Consider the following 24,261-nt stretch of genomic DNA (forward strand, 5'->3'; position numbering starts at 1 on the left):
ATCAAGCATTTTGCAGTTGATTTTCTTTCAGGATTTCCTGTCTGTAGCTCCATTCATGTTAACTTCTCACCAGCTTCCCCGTTCCTGTTGAAGACGATCATGCCCACAGCATGATTCTGCCACCACCTTGTTTAAATTGTGGGGATTGTCTACAAGGTCATTTGCAGTTTTAGGTTTTTGAGAACACACATCACTTTGCATGTCCAGAAAGTTCAGTTTTGGTCTTAAATAGTAAGTAGGGTTTAATAAAATGTAAACTATATTTTAAGAATTTTTTGGTTTTCTAATTCGAATATAAAGCTGTTGCCTTACAGCAGGGGTGTCAAACTCCAGTCCTGAAGGGCCGCTGTCCTGCAGTTTTTAGATTTGCCACAGGTACAAAACACCTGAATCAAATGGCTTAATTACCTCCTCAGTTCTCCAGAGCCTTGCTAATGACCTAATTATTCTATTCAGGTGTGGTGCAGCAGAGGCACTTCTAAAAGTTGCAGGACACCGGCCCTCGAGGACTGGAGTTTGACACCCCTGCCTTACAGCAAGAAGGTTCTGGGTTCGATTCCCGGCCTGGGGTCTTTCTGCATCGAGTTTGCATGTTCTCCCTGTGCATGTGTGGGTTCTTTCCTGGTACTCCGGCTTCCTCCCACAGTCCAAAAACATGACTGTCAGGTTAATTGGTTTCTCTAAATTCTCCCTAGGTGTGAGTGTGTGTGTGCATAGTTGTGTCCTGTCTGTCTCTGTGTTGCCCTGTGACAGACTGGCAACCTGTTCAGGGTGACCCCGCCTCTCACCCAGAACGTTAGCTGGAGATAAGCACCAGCACCCCTCCCGACCCCATTAAGAGACAACGGTGTATAGAAAATGGATGGATGGATGGATATTTCGAATATTTTGTTTTTCCTCACGTTGGACCCATATGCTACATTCTGTTGTGTCGCATCAAATCCCAATAAAATTAACATAAAAGTTGTGTTTGTAACCTAACAAATTATGCTAGGGTATATATACTTTGCCAAGGCACTCAACATGCAACAGAAAGAAAAGTTCTTATCTCTCTTTTAAGAAGTGGCTAGATACCATACAGCAAAACAATATTCTCATCAAACACGGTCATAGATTAAAAAACAGCCTGCAACAGTGAAATAATTAAAGGATCTCAGCCAAATCGAGGTCTTGCAGATTAGCCTTAATAGGTGTTGAAACCAATGACCTGCAGCTTAATGAGGTTGTAAACGACAGCCGATCTCGCTGCTATTATTCTCAGTGACAGACGATGGCGCCACTACGCAGCTGTAAAGCCCTGATATTTCCCAGAGGTTGGAGTCACCCTCAGTAAACTAAGTAGTTATTGAATGTCAACTAATTAAACTCTGACGTGAGGTGAATGTAACCTACTGCGTGTTGCCATGCAGCTTGTGGCGCATTTGAAAATGTTCTTAAAGGGAGCAGTAAGAATAAAAGCAGAGCTGCTTTCGTTGTGATCCTACCAACCTCTAAATCGTTTAAATAACCTATTGTATACAGTTAAATAAATATTTTCAGTATTATTATCGAAACATTAATTAGAAAAAAAGTATAGAATTAGAACTTAACTTAAACAGATGCTATTTATTTATTTATTTTTGTGGCTTTTGGCTCTTATAAGCTTGTTTTCAACACACACCTTTGACATACCTACTCCAGCCTCTCTTACCTCCGTTTCCATTCCTGCATGTCTGTGTGTCCAGTCAATATCACTTCTCCCTGATTGGCTGAGATTGTTTTCCTCCTAAATGGACTGCGAGCTGATTGGCCGAGGCGTCGCTTCCGTCAGACACCTAAGGAGGGTTTTTACTGGAGATTTCTTGCTGTCAGCGACACATGTAGAACAAGCTGCTTGCGGGACGCACCGACCAGACGAGACCAGACTAGACGGAGTGCGGACAGTCAGTTTTCATCTTCTCCGCCTGCCTCGCTCTTCCTCCACTTCCACCTTTTTTTCCCTCCTTCTACCCCCTATTTTTGCCACAATACGCACTTCAAGCTTTTTGGGGAACGTTACGGCATGCGGAGACCTCACACAACGTCTTGCTGTGGAATCCTTTCGTTTCTAAGCAAACAGAAAAAAGCAGTAAAGCGGTGACAGCAGAAGGGGCGAACATCCAGTGGAAATACTATCTGAAAACTCCATTTGCTCTCTCTCTCTCTCTCCGGTCCGCGCGCTGCTGCTGCTACTGCTGCCTGTGAACAAACCGACTCGGGTTGTTCAGCGCTGGGTTCCGCTTGTCGCGCGGAGCTCGAGGCCAGCGCGCGCGGTACTGCGTCCACGTAATTCTTTCATTTCTTTCATTTTTTTTTTTTTTTTTAACTGTACTTGCTTTTGGGACCAACCTGTTCAACTGCGTCGCCAACTTTACTGCAATTACGCTTAAGAAAAACAAACAAGGTGAGTATTTGAGTCCTGCAGCTACACGGTGTGTTTATGTTTTCCGCTGGAATGCTATAGTAGTATTACATTCCGCCTGCGCCTTTTATGCTATCATGCTATCACCTATTATGCAATTTCCACGCTATTACTCCATAATAACTCCAATATGAAGTCGCATAGCTTATTTTCCATTTCGAAGAAGCAGCCACGAGCGTTTTCATCCCTCTCCCCTCTATTGTATTTCTACGTCTTGGTCTCTTTGCCCAAATTGAACGGTCGTGTAATTACTTGAGTTAGCCCATTTAAGTTAAAAGCCAACCCCCTTCCACTCTCTCACACAGGCACGCACACACACGCACACACACACACACACGTCTTTCGCGCTCCTCCTCCCTCCTGCCCCTTCTATCCCTCAGCTAAGAAAACCCCCAGAAACTCCCTCCCCTAAATGAAACTTGACTATAGTCTGTCCTGCTCATCCAGGGGGTCACTTTCAGCTCTCTCTTCTTTTTTTTAATTCATCTCCTTTTAGATCTAATCAGCACTAAGGTAGGCAGTGGTTTGTCCCTAAGAGCCATCGCTAATGGGCTTACTGAATGCTTTTCTCTATCTCCCTCTCTCCCCTCCCTTCCTGTCCCTCTTCTCCCCCCCCCATCCTAACTCTAATTGGCCTACCTGGCTTTCAACAAAGATTTTTTTTTTCTTTTTGCTTTATCCTGGCGAGTCAGGCCTGATCAAATTGGTAGGGATTACATCTAAAAGAGCTCCACATTAATTTTGTGGTTGAATCATTAGATTACAGTCATTACAGCAGGTTTGTCTGCAAAGTCTCAGTGCTGGGCTGTGCATGTCTCACTCTTCTCCTGAAGCTCCAGCTAGTATCAACTGCTAGTAAACAGGGAACTGGAGTGACAAAGCTTCATCCGCTTCTGCTTTAGTGTTTCATGTTTGAGAAAAATAAAATGACTGAAAAGAAGATAAGAATTTATTAGGATTGTGTTGTGATTTTTGGATTGAAAGTTGGCATTAGAGCGGCGTATTGAGAAAGCTGGACTTTGCTACCTGTTAATAGATGAAATTACTTTTTTTCTTCTTCTTTGTTTTAGTTTGCATAAATTATACTTAATGATGAACCAATCAGGCTTGACCAATACCGATTTTGTGTTTTGATTTTGGTTGCCTGTCCTTTGAAATCTTATTTTTTTTCGCAAATACCAGATCCCGACTCATTCTTCAAATGATTATGGCGAGTGTAAATCTCAATCTTCATCTGATAATTTATTCCTAAATTGAAAAAAAAAAAAAAAAAGTGAATGTGCACCAGTTAGTCGGTCAAGGAAAGGCCAGTTTTGCCTTCACAGCTGAAAAAACTTAAGTAATTGCACCAGGACTTAGAACTTACTACATTTGTTATCCATGGACTCATATATCAAAGGTGAAAGTGATTATATTGTCATGCACTGTGCGCAGATTAATAAAAAATAAAAAAAATCTGATAACATTGGTGATGTGTGAATAAAAAAAAATGGAATTAGATCTCCAAAAAAATCAGAAATCGGTGTTGATGCATCTTTATAAACATAAGGTTAGTGCTGCCAATTACAGTGTTTATAAATCTGAGGAAGTGGGAGTTTGTCGCTTTGATGCATGTAATGAATAAGAAAATAATATATGACGATCAATAATCGGGGAAAACTGGCTGATTTCGACCCTCGCCGATTCATTTGTGCATTGGTATTTTGCTGAAATTTTTCTCTCGGGTAAAAGGTAAGTCTGACATTGACCTTTTCTGTTTTTTTTTTTTTTCTTAAAGAGACGATGGTGAATCCCGGAGGCAACAGCCAGCCACCAGCGGTGGGGACGGGTTCCCTGTCCTGGAAGCGATGCGCTGGCTGCGGGGGCAAAATCGCTGACCGCTTCCTCCTCTACACCATGGACAGCTACTGGCACAGCCGCTGCCTCAAGTGCTCCTGCTGCCATGCCCAGCTGGGCGAAATAGGCACGTCGTGCTACACAAAAAGCGGCATGATCCTCTGCAGAAACGACTACATCAGGTGAGGAAGCCAGGACGTTTTGTGCTCAATTTCGTCCTGCTTTTAAGTGTCAACAAGTTGACTTACTGACAGAAGGTTTCCGAGCAGGTTGAAGGAGCACCAGGATAAAATTGGTGGGATTTTTCCCTGTTTGGCACCACTGAGTCAAACAGTTTTTGTGGGTTTTTGATCAGTTTTCAGCAGAGATTTCTTAAACTGTTGCAAGCTGGGCAAGAAAGTGGCGGTAGCCCAGGGCCACAATTTTGAGTGGGGCTCCAAAGATTTGTAATTTTTAATGAATGGATGTTTTGCAAACATTACACTTAACTCAAAACTCAAAGGCCCCAATCAAATGAGTTGTATTATTTTAGGGTTTTCATTAATATAAACAATATTCAAGCATTTGAAATTGATAAAGTTAGTCACTTTCTTTGGAAACAATATGGAGTTATTGGCTACAGGACGTATTCAACCTACAATCAGTTCATACCTACTAATGTATAGGGGCTACCTGTTAATGTCCTGTAATTTGCATTAGTAAAATATTTTTTTCTTTGTGGAGGTAGGGATGGGTGATACAACATTTTTTCACAATATTTTTTAGTCCTATTGTGATAAAGGTAAAAATGATGATAAAACCAATGTATTACTTAGTTTTTAAATAACTGCATGACAGAATTCACAGTACCACAAACAAATTAAGTCTTGAAAATCATTCCTATTTGAAAGAATCTTCTTCAGGATGCTACATACTTAAAGACTTGTGAATTATGTTACTAAACTGACTTAATTTTTTTTTTCAAATTTACTGACATTTATTGATGCCCTCATGGGAAAAAAAACAATGGAGAAAATAGTAAAAACATTTTTTAGGCTGTTTTTTTTTTTACATCAACTGGAATTTATCGAGGAAATGCTAACTCAAAACTCTTATGACAAGAATTTTATCACAATAAATTATAATACGATAAATGCCCACCATTAACTGGAGGACACCAAAACCGACTCCAGCCCCAGGGCCCCACATCCTTTTACATCCGGCCCTGGCTGCAAGACAGTCAGAGATGGATTTTGGTGGAAACTCAGGTTGTTTCATGTAGCTTTTGAGTGATCTAGCAAAATGAAAACTCACAAAACATATTTGGTGTGTTGTAAACATGAATAAAAAGAATTGGGTTGTTTCACACCAACAACCCAAAGAAAGTTATACATTCCCTCCATGGTTGATGTGCCGAGTTAGACGAAGACATTTTACTTAACAGATCAAATCATAGTACATCAGGTGAACCACTGAGTTGTAGATGTGAGTTATAGATAAGGAAATGACACCTGATCTTGTGAAATTAGTCAATCTGGCTCTGAATTCAACTCTGAATCTTTTCAGATACCACTGAGAATGGGTGGGCGTCATATTAGAAAGTTAAAATACAGCTCAACTCAATGTTTTAGTGAAGACGGAACAACACTGCAGTCAACAGGGGGGGAAAAAAACAACCAAAAAAAAAAAAAACTGCACAATTAATTGAAATGGTAAAGTGTGGCTCTCAGCTCCTACTCCCACCTCATAAAAAACACAGGGAAGTCAATGGGGTACTTCATTCATAATGGTACTATAACATAATTAAAACTGGAAAGCCGAGTGCATACGTGTGTGTGTGTGCGTGCGTGGGCGTGTGTGTGTGTGTGAGGGAGAAATGGAGATTTGGGTGTGAGTGTGTATGTGTGTGTGTGGATACACCTTTTCCACTTGTAATGAGAGCGTGCTTGGTTGGAAGAACTGAAAAGCATATTATGGAACGGAGAGATCTCTGTAGAGATAAGACCAGAAGTGGTGGTTGGTTGGTTGGTTGATGTGTTGGGGGGGAGAAGGCATGTGACAGTGAGTCTACACAATTAAATGCTTTAATTATAGTCCCCCCTCCATTTCCTTTAGTCCTGATGGGTTTTATCTAATGAGATCTGGTCCCTGGCTTGTATCCGCTACCAGTGACGTGTCCGAAATGAATGAGAGCCGCACCGCAAACAAAACATTTAATTAACCAAATTGGCTTTTGAGAGAAGCAGGAGAGAAAGACAGATAGAGAAGAGGGATTATTGTGAAGGCCATTTGCTCCCCCCCTCCACCTCCTCTGCTCTTTATCTTAAAGGGGCAGACTGACTTTTCCAAACAGAACATGCAACATATATTTTTAGGCATCAAATCCAGCTGTGTCTGGTCCAGAGGGCGGCACCTCAACTTCCAAGCGAAAGTTGCGCCTCGTGTTGTCTCCAGCCAGAGGTGATGTTATTTCTGTGGGCCGCTGGCTGGCGGAGGGGGGAATTAATTTACTCGCGGCTGCTGGATTCGGGAGAGAATGCGGTCGGCTTAATTGAATAAGCCAAGGTAATTAAATGGCACTTTTCCAATAGAACGTGTGAGGTAAATCTAATAGTTGGTTATTTAATATCACTTTGAAGTCTGCCCACTCAAGCACTATGACAGCATGAGAGAATGTGAACTTATTAGGGCCAGGGAAGAGGAAAGGAAAAAAAAAGGGGGGGGGGATCTCAGAAATTAATTAAATCGCATGCAATTTAGAGGAAACGTTTATCTTGATTTGTCATATCAGAATTAATTCAAGGCCTTCAATTCACTTGGGGCCAGATCTGTTACTCTGAATTAACCAAGTGTAATTTGGCTGATCCCACCCTCCACTTCCAACACACACACATACACAAACCCTTCTCTTCCTCCCTCAACCCCCTGCTCCCAAAACACACACACACAACGATCTGTGCCAGCCCTCCGTCATCCTCACAATCCCCCCCCACACCCTCCTCTCTAATGCAGCTCTTGCCATTATGCAAAGCCTCGCTTCAGTATCAATATGGCCTAGTGCTTTTAAGGTGCTTTGGCTGCTGATGTAGAGAGGCATTTTTAATGGACTGTGTTGCAGAAATCATTGTTGTGGGGGTAATTTTACCCTACTCAAAGGTCTCGGCGAACGAGGTCTGCATTTACCAGACAGCCCAGCAGCAAGCCATGCTATATTTCACCCAGCAGTCACTGCTGAAATGAAATCCAATAGTCATCGCCTATATACTCAACAGACAGCTCGGAATGGGTTCCTTTCTCTCTTTTTTTTCTGATTGTTGGTGTTTTGATATTTAATTTAATCAGATCTACTCGGAGAAAGGGATAAATCAAAGCGTTTTCTCTTGAAACGCTGTCAGTAACTGGTTTTTTAAAAATTATTATTATTATTATTATTATTGTTATTATTATTATGATTATTGTGAGAGGAGGGAAAGCAGAAACCAGATGTGTCATTGTAATTAGGAGTCCCCTTGGCCTTAATTATGCTGACCCGCCGTGTCGACTTCAGTCCCGAGCCGTGGAAGGGGGGCCATTAGAGCCCAAGTTCAAAATGCTACAGCAACTTAATTGAGCACCTAAAGGCCTGGGCTCCTTAAATCAAACAGTATCCAGAGCTGCCCCCCCTCCCACCACTCCTTTCCGTTCTCCCTCTACCTCTCCATTCCTGGTAAAATAATTAACCTGCTTCGTGTTGCTTCGTGGACCTTCGTAGGCTTTGTTTCAACACCTCTCAAAAAGCTTTCACGCTGATAAAACCCCAACGCTTTCTTGTGGAATCATTCTCGTATCGTCACGTCTCTTAAAACCAGTTATATATTTAAATATATACAAATAAATAAATAATATATATTTTTATATATATATACACACACACACACATTTGTTTCCGAGAGAGCCCAAAACTGGCAGCGTCGCGGCAACAGTCTCCATTTAATTAGTTTCTGAAATTGAGTTTTGACGGAGTCTTTCCAAACGATGCCAACAAAACAAAATTTGCTTCCGCCCGGTGCCGTCTTATTGAAAGCCGTTTTCTCTGAGAGCTCCTACTTTTGTTTTGTTTTTGTCAGTCGTATCTTAACGACCGCTCGGGGAGGAGAAGGGGGGATATGACAGAAACACGTATTATTCTCTCCCTGATTCCGTTTAAATACTTTTCATGAAGAAAAACTTCCTCAAGAGCGTAAAACGGACGAGACGTTCTTGGGTTTCCTGTTAATTTTATTATTATTTCTTTCAAGCCAAACAACTTTATCTGATCCACTGCCACCACCCATCCTTTTTTCATCCTTCTCTTTCTTTCTCTTTCTCTCTCTCTCTCTCTCTCTCTCTCTCTCTCTCTCTCTCTCTCTCTCTCTCTCTCTCTCTCTCTCTTTCTTTCTCTCCCCCTTCTCTCCGGAGCATGTCAGATGCTGTGGTCTTATTTGATTGCTTAGGAAAAGTGCAGTGATAGAGCAAACACCCAGTGAGATATGATGACAAATGGGTCCAGATCCCAGTAAATTACTTTCTGCTCAAATCGAAATTTCATTCAGTTTGCTGCTCACCGAGATGAAGTAATCTAAATTGTGGACTCAGAAGGAAGATAGAAGGGAAGCTGGAGCAAGCATTTCATTATCAAGAGGCAGAGAGAGAGAGAGAGAAGGTTAGGGACGAAAGAGATGAGCAGAAGCAAATCTAAAGTGTTGACACCATGATTGAAAAGGTTAACCCATGCACATTATATATCAACCAGAGAAGCTACGGGGTTTCTAATGGAAACACGGCACTGACAGAGCATTCACATGAGTCCTAATGGCGAAAGCTTTGCGTCCCTGCCTGGGTGTACAATCAAATCCTCTTAGCTCCTGATGTCTTATGTTCCTGCTTATTATTGGGTTGCAGAAAAGAAAAATGCAGTAAAAGTAATACGTAGTCTCAGCATGAGATGCTTGAGAAGAGCTTAAAAGGATTCAATCCTCCTGTTGATCTTCCATCTCTTCTTCTTCGTGTTTTCAGTCATAAGAGAGTCGAGACATGCAGAATAGAAAACTTGGCAAGCTACAGCGTGGGTTCCCACAGTTCATTACGCAAATCTACGCAGACGCAGAGTAACCCCCCTTCTTCTCACTCCGTCTTTTCTCAGGTTATTTGGGAACAGTGGAGCTTGCAGCGCCTGCGGTCAGTCGATTCCAGCCAGTGAGTTGGTGATGAGGGCGCAGGGCAATGTGTACCATCTCAAGGTAAAACCAAAACCGCCACCATGTACCCGTGTTTAGTGGTGTGTGTAAGTAAGTAATCTGGTTCCTCTCTTCCTGTCCCAAAGTGTTTCACGTGTTCCACCTGCCGGAACCGGCTTGTTCCTGGGGATCGGTTCCACTACATCAACGGCAGCCTCTTCTGCGAACACGACAGACCCACAGCGCTCATCAACGGCCATTTAAGTTCTCTGCAGACGAACCCGTTACTGCCTGACCAGAAGGTAAGGCCGCTGCACTGGTGGAAGTTTGTTATTAGTGAGTTATAGATTGTGAAATGAGAAAAGCGGGAACTGGCTTTGTTACATTTTAACTCAATAATTTATTCAAAGTTTCTTTGGCTACACTTTTTTGTGCTGTTTCTACAAAGTATTTAAAACTACATACCAGACTGGTGAAAAATCACTCAAGATATAGTTTGTCACAGATAGAACACGTGCCTTTGATCATGTGTGCATGACCAAAGTCATTTGTTCTAATATTTTAAAATCAGATTCCGCCTTTAAACGTGTTTATTTAGTAGTAGAATGCTACACGTTTCCTCCAGAACTCCTGTGGTCCTCTACCACTACTTTTTAGAGTCAGTTAGAACCAGAGAAGTTAAGCTAAGCTAACGTAGCGACATGTTAAAAAATGACTAATATTGGCTGGTATTAATGTTAGTGCTGATCTATCGTTCATCCCTAAATTTTATGAATAACATTTTTTTCTGACCAGCCTGGAATTTTACTGGCCTTGTCTGGCCCTGCCCCTTAAGAACATTTTCTGGGGGCGCCACTAATGCCCATAACTACAGTGTAGTAGTTATGGGCCACTAATGCCCATAACTACTACACCGTGACCTTTATCAGGTCACGGTGATAAAGGTCCACCGTGACCTTTATCACCCAAACACCTCAAAGTCTATGCCGAAACTCGACCACCATAACGTTTGCTAATGCCTGTTTGGTCGGCTAGCCTCTTGTGATGTCGCAGAGCAATAATTGGCATCCATGTTTTGTTTTGTTTCATTTTAAAAACGTATTCCATGAAATCCTGCAGAAGCTTTGTGTTGTATTGTCGTCGCACATTAGTTTGAGAGTATTTACAACAGAGAAGTACCTTTAAAGCATATTTTCATGACCTTGTGTGGATAAACTGGATCACCCCGGGCAGCTAGTGTATCACCAGAACCGTCATCACTACTTCCATCTTGATGTTTCCAGTGAAAGCAAAACAAAACGCCTAATCATATACAAGGATAACTTCATTCTTCAGAGTAACTCCATTCTGCCTGCTGGAGATCTAATCATTTCTGCCTCAAAACAAGGAGTTTTATTGATACACACAGGCTGAGAGAAACCTGGAAAGGGGGGGAGTGTTTGGAGTGTGTCATAGATAGACTAAAAGAGGAATCATATTATTGGGAGCATGCATTTCACCTTGAGTGCTCGTGCGAGTGGAGGAGAGGCAGAACTCCATTAAGGCCTTTTAAGGGCTTGTCACTTTTACAGATCGGCTCGCCGAGCTCTAAGAGCTCCTCACATTTAAATTGAAAGCCGTTGTATTATCTAGCTTAATTTTAAACGTCTGTTTAAGTCGTCAGCCACGCGCTAAGAGCGTCTCCGTTAGCACGGCCGGCGTAGTAAAATACGAAGCTTCATTGTTTATTTATGCCCCCGACATCAATTGTAGTGGGAGAAAAAAAAAAAGTGCTGCATTATTGATGCTAAAACGCAATCTGAATATTGGCCCCGGTGCTTTAATTATAGCGGAGAGAGGAGAGAATATTTAAATAAACAGAAACGCTCAGTGGATGCTTCTGTTAGCTCCACATGGGAAAACGTGGAGGATCATCCTGCTGCTCCAGCACATTGTGGCACGTTTAGCAGAATCTGGCAGGACTCCGGACCTCCGAATCAATACGGCACCAATGCATCAGGCCGCAGTCGTTTTGATTATTTGCAATTTTTGCGGCGATCATTTTTGAGCTCATATCTTCAACTTCCTTTCCAGCTTCTTCCTGCCTAATCTCTTTGTTCAGAGCAGACAAATTACCTCTCTCCAACAGAGCTCACTTTGACCCAGGGGAGGAAGACCCTCCCAGCGTCAGTCACTTTAATTAGCCCCCAAAGTCGGAGTTTGCAATTACTAATAGACTCAAGCCCTCCTAGTGATTTGAAGGATGAAGGGGAGGGGGGAAGTAAATCACCCCTTAGAATCACAGAGAAAAACACGAGGAAGATGAAAAAGTTTAAAGCTGTTTCTTTTTTCTTCTTTTTTTTTTGTACCAAGACAGATAATAGTGTTTCCTCCCCCTGCATTTCTGTTTCACAGGCTTGAGCACCTCCTGCAGTTATGCTGGAGCGTGCTTCTAATTATACCAAAGAGAATCGCCTCATGAAGGCACTTTTGAGTCGGTGCTAAGTAAATGGGACACCAGATGGTTTTCAAAGCCTGGCTGATCAATAAATTAAACACAGGCGCTAGTGGAAAATGTATTTATCAGGTGGAGGGGAGTGGACACGTTTAACACTTCAACGTCTTGCTTTTAATGCTGACCAAAGATGTTTGTTAGAGATGCACCAATCCAATGTTTATATCTTTATCAGTTCTGATTTCAACAAAAATGATAGACCGAGCATCGGTGACAATGCGCCTGAGATCTATAAGAGCACATCTATTCAAAACTAATTCTAGGATTCGTGCTTTGAGAGGTGTCATTGTTTATTATTTATTTTTATATTATATTTAGAATTTCTAATTGCACTTTCCGTACCATTTAAAAGGCTTGTTGCAGTTTATTTTTACATCTACATATTGTCCTGTGAATTTTGGACAGTTTCAAAATGCTTAAAAATAGATTTTGGTTAATTTTTTGTAAAATTATATTTGAAACTTTGAGATTTTTTTTATTTATGACAAAGCTAAACCAGGTAAGCTAGCCTAATACTGGTAATATAAGTTACAGAATTTCATTTGTAAACCTATATTTGTTGGACTATAAACTGGTGAATTTTGATACAGTTTGGAAACCTATCAAATTGTTTTAAATAATTGATGGTTTTGTTTACACTCTTTTCCTGTTGTCAGATAATTTAAACTACCTCTAGACTGTTTGAATAGAAAAACAGTGTGTGAATCAAAAATTGTTTCTGAATCAAATCGTTGCCCTAAAAATCTGAATTGAATCGCTTATCACAAACATTTGCATCTCTACTTGTGAAGCTATTGATGTATTTAAGTGTGCTGTGCTGTTAGTTATCAAATTCATTTGTAATTCAGTACATTTATGTCTGTTTAAATTGAAAAAAAAGAAATTTTAAGTCAATTCAGCACCGTTTTTTTCTGTATGAGATCGGTATCGACCAATACTAACTTCAGATATCAGTATGAAAAGTGAAAAAAGTGGATTGGTGCGTTGCTAATCTCCCATTTCTGTTTGTTTTTCGTGCTAGGTGTGTTAGGTGGGAAGCTGTGCAGGAAGCAGGATGTGTGCCTTCATTTTAGCCCTTCCTCATTGTCACCTGAGACAGCGTGGATCAGCAGCACCCCAGGCCCGTTCGCCCTAAAGGAACCCTCCGCCCATCTTAACCAGTAACCTGACTTCTCATCTCCGCAACCCTCAAGGCCCCGCCCCCTAACTCCCAGCCTTCAACCTTCGGCTTTTCCCCAAATCTGGGTGGATATTTGCACTTATTACAACTGAGACGAGAACGCTCGGGAACGTTTAGGAGTTTTAACACTGATCGTAATCAGAAGGGGACTCTCCAGGTAGAGAGGACGTAAAAGAAACCGACTGAGAGGATGTTGTGACTGAGCAAAGAGAAAAGTAAAAAAAAACAGACTAATTAGGTTTAAGAGTTGCAGACTTTTCAACGCTGCACATTTGTTTAAAAACACTTTTGGGGGAAAAGCGGGAACTTTTCTTTTTTTTCCCTCTCTTCCTTTTCTATCCTCATTTCCCAGAAACGTGGTGATTTCACTTTCTATATTTTAAGTGTTGTCAAAAAAAGGGGGAATATGTTCTCTTTCTGTTTTTGATTCATATATACATATATGTGTTCATATGTATATGTATATATGAATGGGGTTTAAATACAATATCTGTGGCATTTTGTGGAAAACAAATCATGAACACTTGTGGTGTATTTGTAAAGCTACCATGTATGTACAGTATGCATGTAAATGTTGTTGTCCAGGTGTGGCTACAGTACATCTGACCCCTGCATCCGGCTCCTTCCCTTTACACCATGGCAACCTGAAGAAGTTCTGCTCATAGCCAGAAATGTAGATATCATTCCCAACATATAAATGATGAATGAAAGAGAAATTTATTTGTGATATTTTCCGAGACATTTGCTCCCGTATGGTGTATTTAAATAATAAAAGTATTGGAAGATTTTAAAGCCTCCTCAATTTCATTGTGACTAGTATGTATATTTCTTAGGGAGAAATGTGCATTGGAGACAAATACCAACAAGCGCAAACTTGCAGAAACCAGTGAAACGCACTGCAACCAGCTGGAACTGCAAAACACACAAACCCCCCCAAATGCAACAGAAAAATCACTGTGCAAACAGGAAATGGGAGCAAGGAGGAAAACAACGCAATTAGTACAAAACAAACAAAAAACACAGCACTTATGTAATGCTATTAACTGGATCCACTAATTGGAAGGGCTCCAGACCACTAGGGGGAGTCGACAAAAATATCGTATGGGATCAGGCTCTCAATAACGACCATAGGAACATGGGCCTGAGTGTGTTATACTTCATGTCATTGAAAACATAGACATACTATAAGAGTAGACCCCGCATTGGCTGCTCCGGCGCAGGAAATACGGCGGTCGTCCCTCCTACTTTGCTCAACCAAAACAGCAGAGGATGCCTCAGCACTGAGGGATATTGTTGTTCAGATCGACGGATTATTGATGTGAGGGCTCCACAAACAACATTTCACAAGTAAGATGGACATATTATTGTGTATATTTTGTGATTAGAATATTACTTTACTGTATTTATGTCCACCGGTGAGATACCAGCTAATATTAGCTATAGTGCTTGGTGTAATACGGGGTTCAGCCCCGCTATGAAGGCTAACTGAGATTCTGTAAATCTAAAAAAATTAATTATTCTCTAACATTGACTTAGATTATCTGACACAATAGCCTACATTAGAAATGAAACAATGTAACATATATTATAAAACTTATATTGTGCGTTATTACATTCACCAGCAAAGTTTACAGAGGTGGTAAAGACTATTATTTATATGTAATTCTTTCACTCTGTCAAAAGTAAGATCGCTCCCAACATACATACATACATACATACATACATACATACATACATACATACATACATACATACATACATACATACATACATTATATATTATTTAGCATTAATCATTATTTATTTGTGTCATTATTAATCATTATTTATTTGTGTTTGTAGTTATATAAATATGTATTGATATTACTAAATAATTTATTAAATAAATTATGAACGGCTGTGTGCTTTGTAATATGCTCATCATACATCAATATCATAATATTCCATTCCTATTCTAGTGTTATAGCCACTAAGCATATTTAAATATTCTGAACTATGTATTAAAAACATACTTAAAAAATACAATTGTTTATAAATGTAGCTTTGATAGATGTTTGAATATGGTTTCCAGTAACAAAAAAGCGTGTTATGATCGATTAATGCGCTGATACGTCATTTTGCTTGCTAAACACGTAAAGCTGAGTGGAGTGGTGGACCGCTCCAAGATGGCCGCCTTAAATGTCGTCAGCGTCAATAGGCGAGAGCGGTCCATGAGGCGTTTATTCCTATGATTGAAACCCGCAGTCTTTGTGATACTGAACACGTAGCTGTTTATATAGGTTATACTACCTACTCCAGACTCCCCCCAGTGGTCTGGAGGACTTTCGCCTTTCGAAGCAATGGTGCACCTTTTCATTTTTCTAGATGTTTCTGCTATTTGCAGCATTTTTCGTTTGAATTTCTTTCTTTTCTATTTTCTATGATTGCAAAAAAATTTTTATTTGAAGCCATTTTCTGTTGCATTTGTCTTTTGACGTTTGCGTCGTCCGTGTGTTTGCTGTGTGGAAAAATTATGTTTTTATCCTTGACTTTTTCCGTTTCGACTCCAACCAGCTTCCCTTTACCTGCTGCCGGAGAGCATCCCTCCACGCTGCCACCACCTTATTACCCGGAAAGGTTTGCGGTGAGCTGCAGCTAGCTCGTAGAACCACAAAGCAATGTTGCGTTCAAGAGCGACTCTTACCGAGGACCCCCTTCAATCCTATTACCAACCCCGCAGTCATCAAGGCGCCATGATCAGCGCCTGACTGAAAATGGATAAACATGTATCCTCTCTTTCTATTCAGATGACCGTTTGCTATTCATCACTTTAATACCTGGAAGAAATGGAGGAAAATCTCCCTTTGAAGATTCAATTACTGCAGAGAGGGAGAGAGGTGTCTCTCTTTGGTGGGCACAAATTGAATGGGCTATTTGCAGAACAAATTGGTGTTTGAAGTCCTTGCAAGACCTAATAGGTCTGAAGGAGGGACCCGGTAATAGCTGATGCACTTATCTGCACAGTGTGGAGCCGCCGGTGAGCCTCGCTTGCTGCTGCTGATGAAACAATGCTGCTGCTGTACAAAAGCAGACTTTGATGCCGAAATCAGCTCAAGTAGGGAGAGGAAATGGGCCTAAAGAGTAAACAGTGTCTTGGGTTCTAAATTGAAATTTCATGCACGAGGGGATCTGCTCTTGGCCTCGTGGGTTTAGCACCAGACGAGCTGATTCTGGAATGATTGAGCTTTAATCTAGGAGGTAAGTAACACTTTTTTGATTTGATTCATTTAGGGAGGTGACAGCGGCACAGAGTTGAAAGTTTTTTCAGCCGTATTAAGCTAGATGAAGCGGTTTATTGATGTTGCACGTAAAGCTGCAGTGTGCAACTTTTACAAAAAGACGTTTGTTCCATATTCGTTGGAATGATCACCCTGTCCTGATGGTTTAATATGAGACAGATAATTGCTGTTTGAAGAAACTCACCGCTTCCAACCAGTTTCAATCTCTGCTTTAAATCAACAGTGTTGTCAGAAACTTTCAGAAATCCTGTAACACAGACTGCTACAGTCCTTCCTCTTTGAAGAACAGGAAGGACTGAGTGACATACTTTAATTGAATCTGTGTTTTTAGTATAAAACAATCCACTCTTATCCACCAGCCATGATCTTAGTGAAGTCATTTTTAACTCCCTCCAGTCTGGGAAGAGTTCAAAAGATAATTCGCAAACAATTTGAAGTCCAACCATCTACAAATTCAAGTTATTAACAAGCTAAAACCCTTTACGGTTGTTGTTGGTATTCCATGACTGGATGCACCAGAAAGTTTTCTCTTTATACTCAAGGCTGTTCGCCCACTCCAAGTTTGCAAGAATCATGTTTGTCTGTGTAGCACAATGGCATATTCACTGTAACAATAGAGATATTTGGGGCGCCTTGCAGCATAAACATGCATATAACATGTAGGTGGAGGACAGACGATGTAGACGATTCCCAGCAGCTACAGAAACCTGAAAGTCTTAAACTCACTGAGTCGACCTTACCAATGGCTGAAGCTTGACCTATGCTGGGTCAAATCGACAATGGAATGGTTGTAAGAAAGAGAATATTCAAGGTGTTGCTCTGGTCAAGTTGCCTCAGCGCTCAATGACCTGAGGCCAGACAAGTAGTCCTAGCTTATTTCACAATGAGATAATAGTGTTGAGTTGAAATGAGTTGAAGTGACATACTAAAATACTCTGTTTTGCCAGAATATTTTTCGGGTATTTGGTCTACCACTGATGGAAAGTGAATTGCTGAAGTTGCCAACATTGTGGGGTATGCCTTGGTCAGTCTTGCACATTTTGCCTCCTCTTTGTGGTTTAGCGCCTTTCTGTAAATTCCAAGTTTTACCTCTGATTCTTAACTGGACTCTGCTTTCCTTCTGGGCTTCCCCAGAATTTAGCTTAATTGTTTTACGTCCGATTCTAACAAGGTAATTAGCAAACTGCTTAGAGTTTGCTATCAGTAGAGCTAATTTTTAGCTTAGCGCTTTTGCGGATTTGAAAAATGCTTAACGCACATAAATAATTTTTTCCATAAATTCTAAAGAGCTAATTTTTGTTTTGTAAACTTTCAGCTGAATAAAGCGCAAACCATGCAGATAAGTTTGTAATTACAAATTTTATTCGGTAACTTGAGGACGATGCAAAAGACATAGTTGAATTTAGCACTGTAGCATTAGCTTCCACTAAATACTACATTGACAAAGCGCCTTAGCATTAGAGGAATATTTACAATTAAAATTAGTCCTAACGCAACTAGCTTTTTAGCTAGCAGTGCCCTTGACAGGGCATACACATCTTTTTGCTGGTCCTTTTCATAAAAGATAAAGAAATATGATGTTTGTGGTTGCAGTTACTTGCATGTTGTTGTTTTTTTTTAACAAGTTATATATTAGTTCAATGTTTTATTATAATATTAAAATATAGAATTAACAGAATAATACATTGACATTTTATTTTAAAAAAAAGTTTAATTAGATACAAAATGCACTTACACAGGGCAATAGTCGAACTTTTTGCAATAGGAGAAGAAACTTTATGACAAAATGTCACTAAACAGCCACCATGCAGGCTGTTTTCTGTTGCAACATCAATATCTCACCACTGCAGCTGAATTTCACCGCAAATGCAGTCAAGCGACGCAAATAGATTTAGAAAGAAAATCTGAACCAGAACTACAACTGGGGATAATTCTACGGTTATACGTCCGATTCAAATGGAGCTTTGGCAGGCGGTTCCACGCAGCACTTAAAACTAACCTCTTAGGCGGGTAAAGCTTTGTAAAATCGTTAAAACGTGGCCGGCATTAATGCTTGGATCATCGCAAAAAAAAAAAACTAAAATAAATAAATAATTTTTTACTTTGAACCTCTTTAGAGGTTGTGTTCGATTTAAGTTGAAACTGTAAAACAGGATGGACGCGGCGAGGACCGAAGTCGCCTCGCAGACGGCAGAGAGCTGTTTTTTTTTTTTGTTTGTTTTTGTTTTAGGCGGTGCGTTTGAAACAGAAGGCTCTCTGGTTGGTGAGCTCGGTAATCCACGTCTGAACAGGACTACTTTGTGCACCACTAACAGCCATTTCCATTATGAAATCCGCTTGCTTCTATTAAGCTGTTTATACTCTCATGCACACACACATCAACACATACAGCCTACTCAGAGCTCATATGTCAATTTACAAAATGAACTTATAGTTTGGCATCAACTGGCTAAGTCTGGGGAGGAAAAAAACCCAAAACAAAACAAAAAAAACCATGATTTACAAATAATCCATATGTGAGAATTTGCTTTGATGTGTCACATCATGTAGGGGCTAATGGATCTCCCTCATAACAATGCGGCATACTTAAATGGCACATCTGCCTGAGGGAAATCACTGCGCTCCAACCGCCAGCTCCTTTCTGCTCCCGCTGGGGAGTCTGCTGATGCTCCACAACTGGATTACTCATGATTAGCCACCTTGTATTCATTTGCCATTAGTTTATGTTTCCATTCTGCCGCTAGTTTTTTTAAATTTATTTATTTTTAATGTCATTTATGTCAAGGTGGTTTGGAAGACGCTAACAGCCGATGTGTTGCTGGGCTAGCTTTTGTTGTTTTTTTTTCTCTTTGAAACAATCTAAGTAACACTTTCCAGATGCTAAACACGTGTAATAGATTTATGACTACAGCAGCTTCTATTGGACATAGTTCTGCAATTATTCAGGGTTTGCTCTGCGTCTTTAACCCTTTCATGCATAGTGGTCACTACAATGGACAGCTATCTAAAAGCCATTTTCTTGTGGTTCTTGTGGATTTCTGTTATAAATGCACACAGACCACTTAGGTGGACACTAATGCATTATAAAATACACTATCAACTACTGGCCATCAGCTGCAAATGCAAGAAATAATTTTAGTTAAATCCAATATGGCCGACAAACAAAAAAGCCTGCCAACCGACCCGATCCCTCCTTCTACTGTAGACGACTCTTGCAAGTAAAAAAAATATTGTGACATCAGATAACCCCTAAAGAACAATACTACTGATGTATTTTTCAAATAACTTTGTATTTGGAGAAAATTACAATGGTAACACTTTATTTGAAGGGGGTGAATAAGACTGTCATGACACTGTCATAAACATGACATAACACCTGTCATAAACATGACATAACACCTGTCATAAACATGACATAACTCCTGTCATGAACATGAATAAGCCTTCATGAATATTTATGACTGTTGTCATAAAGCGTCATTCGGTAAATTATGACACTTTTAATACAAAGTTGACATTATTAAACTTTACCTTTAATAACATAAAGTTATACAATTTTTAAAGTGCAATCAGTAATACTTTTAGAACAAATTTATAACAGTAATGATTTATTGGTTAATGTCAAGTTGTCATAAAGACATTTTGAATAATGTCAACTTTGTATTAAAAGTGTCATAATTTACCGAATGACGCTTTATGACAACAGTCATAAATATTCATGAAGGCTTATTCATGTTCATGACAGGTGTTATGTCATGTTTATGAAAGTGTCATGTCAGTCTTAAATAAAGTGTTGCCATTACGATTGATCACTTAAAATTAATTTTAAAAAAAACTTTTTTTACTAAATGTTTTTTCCTACCTTTTCTTTATGTCTCAATAAAATAAAAATAAAAATTGGGAAAAAAATCCTGACACAAAGGATCATAATTCATGCATGAAAGGGTTAAAGCCGTCATCTCGTCCAACGGCCGAGGGGAAGTTTTGCGCAGCAGACGCATGGATGTCTTGAGTGCTACTTGTACCGTTGGAAGATTGGATTCCTTTGACGACTAATTTAAAATTATAAACAAGGGAGTTTTTTTTGTTGTTGCCTTTTTCCATTTCAATCTGCAGATCATAAACTCAGGGGGAATCAGTGGAAAATGAACAAAGATTACCTTCAATTGAAAAATACTTTATTTGTCCCATGGGGAAATTAAATGATGTCCTAAGTCGCTTTATCCCAGTATCGTCAAAGAGCCATGGTGGATGACTCCGGTAGCAGTCAATGCCTCAACAAATCTTAAGAGGCCTCTGACTTAAGACTGTTGCTGTTTGACACTCATTAGTGTCATGACATGCTAACAGCTCAATTTCCGAGCAGCAGAGATGAGACAATATTCCACAGTAACATGTCCTGTATGACATCGTCAGTTGTTGGTAAGCTCAGCTAATCCATCTCATTTGCTTTTGCTCTTCCCCTTTATGTCTCTGTCTGGTTAGAAACTTGGGTATGAGGTAAAAAATGTAGCTTATTTGTAAAAAAGCAGAAAACTTGCAGGCATAAATGAAGCAGGTGAATTCAGCTCACTATTCTTTTGCGCTCATTTCATTTTTCAGTATTTAGACTAAAACACACATTTTTATGTTATTCTACTGTTGTTAACTGCTTCCAGTGGTAAATTAGTAGACAGTCATTACCTAACGTCATTTAGGTTTTACACACAAGTCCTACGAGTAAAACTTTAAACATGCTAAAATATTTAGTGCCTCACATAACTATTCACACCCCCTGAACTTCTTCACATTTCCTCTAGGCAGGTATACGGATGTATTCATGCATTATTTGTTGGCGAACAGATTGTAATGTGCGGGACACTAAATATCAGTTTTTCACATGAACACATGAAAGCGCAGAAACAAGTTTCCTCAAATCTCCACTGGAGTCGGAGTTTTTCTGAATAATGATTACATAAGAGTTTTCTTGTTGGTCATGAGTCAAACTCGGTTTCATTTTGGGCCATATCAAAAATCTGAATGTTCTTAAAGAGGCTGGTTGTGCCAGAATGTGTTGAAGAAACCCATTAAACTCTTAATAGTTAATAACTAGCTGTCCCTCCAGAATGTGGTGCTAATTCAGATATATTTGTAAGGGATTTTTTACAATATTTGCGCTAATGTATCATCTTAAATGTGGCTTTTTGTTACTTTTCAATAACTTGACATCAAGTTAGGCCGAGGTAGCAGTGACTTAAACCCAATGTTTTTGACCATTTTTGAAGAAATTATGCTGTAAAATCAGAAAAAAATGTTGGGATCTGTTGATTTTGAGTGAATGGTCTGGATTAGTGGAAAACTGGTAGGACTTATTGATGTAATTTGGGGTAAAAAGGGCCATATGAAAGGCTACGGTGGGCCAGAGTTTGTCATATGTGGTGTATATGAAAGTCTGGGACGTATAAAAATGTATTTGTTTTTAATATCTGGCTAAATGTGGTCCAGGCCTAAGAGTCCAAACAACTACAGATTATGACGCTTACAAGTCAAACTTTTTCCAAATTTTCATATCCTGGTGGCGACACACATTTATTTCCATATTTCCAACACTTCTCTATTTCCATCCATGACAATACCATCTTCAGCTGGTATTGGGGGAAAGGCATTGCATTGTCTAATGTGTTTCTATTAAAGGTCAAAAATAAGGGGTTCAACCATATTTACTCCTATCAGTAGTCCTCGGCAATACTTGGCAAATCTCTTTGTGTGCATCATTTATTTTAGAAAATGCCATTTCCACAAAAGTTGCCTTCCATTTCCAGCGAGACTATTTATACAACGCATGCCAGGATCTAAGCTTTCAATGAAAGCTGAGGCCCCTTAAAACGCCATAATGGAGGAAAATGGGCTTCATAATTGTCTTGTTTCAGCCCACCGTGGAATCAGCAAACAACTTAAAATAGTGCCGGGGCCGCGGTGCTCAGTTACTTAGCGGGGTGTTCAATAACACTAAGAGGGACATGCAAATATTGGTAAGGCAATTATTGGCAGTCGTGTTTGGCCCAGAGTGGCAGGTAACACTATCCTGTCTGTTATGTATGCTGTGAACTCTGGCGCGAGCCTCCCAGTTAAAGTGTTGCTTTTTGCTAACCAGAAGAGGCTCGCTTTACACCCCGATGTCCTTCAGAGCGTAAATGCACTCATAATGGAGCGAGGGAAACGGAGCACCTCGTGCCCACAGGACTCTTGTCTTCTCGAAGCCGCATTTAGTCTGAGTGGAAACTTTACCTGGGTGGCTGCGCTTTCATCCAGAGGAACCGGTACGACCGCATTTCCACGCAGCGCCTTGCTCAAGTATTAAGCTCTGACACATTTTGTGAGCTTTGCAACCGCAGACTTTGTTGGGACTTTACATGGTGGACCGACACAAGGTCACACGTAACGGTGAAGCGGAAGGAAAAGGACAGGTGGTATTTAAAGGGACAGTAGTACATAAAATTGACTTTGTTTTTTTTTTTGCTTTACATCATGTAATAATGTTCTAATTTAATCAAAAAATTTATGTTTGAGAAATCCTTTAATCTCCCGTGGAGAAGGAGCTTCAGAAACAGCAGCCACATATTGCATTTTATAGCACAATCAAGTAACTATGTTAACTTCAGTTGTTAAAAAATGCTGTCTATCAAATATGACTTAAAAGAAATTTGAGGTTAAAAATTAAAGCCTTCAAATTATTTCTCTTTCTCATAATTTCCTCTTTTTGAATCTCCACATTCAGAAAGTCACCACAACGTTGTTCTATTAAAACTTTAACATTTTTACCTTCCTTGCACTGAGAAGCAGCTCTGCTGATGAGCATATCCACCAGGTGTTTGCTAATTGACGCTGCTAGTCTGAAGGAGCTGAGTGGGGGAGTCGTTAGGCAGAAGCTCACAGCTCCAAGGAGGAGCTTCTTCTAAAGGTGGCGCTTTAGAAGAAGCCAAATGTTTTCCACAGCTGAATGGTTGCCATTCAGCCTCGATTCTTTCATGCATTTCTCAAACATGCTTGAAAGAATCCAGGCAACAATCCAGGTGTGTTTTTGATGACAGAATAACATTATAACATGATGTAAAGTTAAAAAAAAGTTGATTTCACTGTTTTGTGAAATGAATCAGAGGCTCAGTTTCAAGGTGTTGAATTACAAAGTCAGATTTCTTTTAAGTTATATTTGATATTTTCAGCATTTTCAGAACTGAAGGCAACATAGTTACTTGACTGATATAAAATGACACTGTGTGGTTGGAAAACACACAGTACTGCCTCTTTAATAAATTAAAAATGTGATAGGCATGGCACGCATTTGTATTCAAACTGCTATGACCCCCCAAAAACAAAAATTAATTTAAAAAAAAAGATCCACCCTACTTAAAAAAAATTAAATTAAATTTAAAATTGTGTTGTGTTTGAAACCAATTTTTTGTTTGTTTTTCAAGTGAAAGGAAATTATCACTTTTTCACATTCTCCTATCTTTTGAGAGTTTCCTACCAAAAAAAAAGATTTGCATCTAAATCTCCCAGGGGTATGAATAGTTTTGGTTCTCTGCCATCAGAGGAATTAAAAGAATCAACTTCCAAAGCAAAAAAAAATTAATAAAATATCTGCATTTCACGACAGAAAATTGCAAACATTCACCCACAGCTCCCTTCTTCTTCTTCTTCTTCTTTGGTTTGGCTCCTGCAAAGTACTCCATCCCCCCTCTATTCCTCCCAAGAATGTAGTTTCAATAATAATGCATTAAGTGGGCTGAGTACTCCAAACACTCAGAGCTTCCTCTCCCAGTAAGTGCACAACTAGTTCCTGCTTGCTGCTGAAAGCATCTTACACACACAGCCCTCCA

At 39.9% G+C, this 24,261-nt stretch overlaps 1 protein-coding gene across 2 annotated transcripts; it reads left to right on the top strand.

The window, feature by feature from the left end:
* Positions 1–1,817: 1,817 nt before the first annotated feature.
* lmo4b (LIM domain only 4b) lies at positions 1,818–13,916 on the top strand. 2 transcript variants are annotated; one of them, XM_008407746.3, is made up of 5 exons: positions 1,818–2,422; positions 4,218–4,458; positions 9,417–9,513; positions 9,597–9,752; positions 12,966–13,916. In XM_008407746.3, exons 2-5 carry the CDS (start codon positions 4,223–4,225, stop codon positions 12,972–12,974), a joined length of 498 nt encoding a protein of 165 aa, XP_008405968.1. In that variant the 5' UTR covers positions 1,818–2,422; positions 4,218–4,222; the 3' UTR covers positions 12,975–13,916. The 2 variants fall into 2 exon arrangements, with proteins under 2 accessions (XP_008405968.1, XP_081462765.1); XM_081606639.1 differs by lacking the exon at positions 1,818–2,422 and adding an exon at positions 2,933–2,953.
* Positions 13,917–24,261: the final 10,345 nt, after the last annotated feature.

The sequence above is a fragment of the Poecilia reticulata genome, chromosome 4 (genome assembly GCF_904066995.2).
Source record: "Poecilia reticulata chromosome 4, P_reticulata-male-v2, whole genome shotgun sequence".
Taxonomy (NCBI): Eukaryota; Metazoa; Chordata; class Actinopteri; order Cyprinodontiformes; family Poeciliidae; genus Poecilia; species Poecilia reticulata.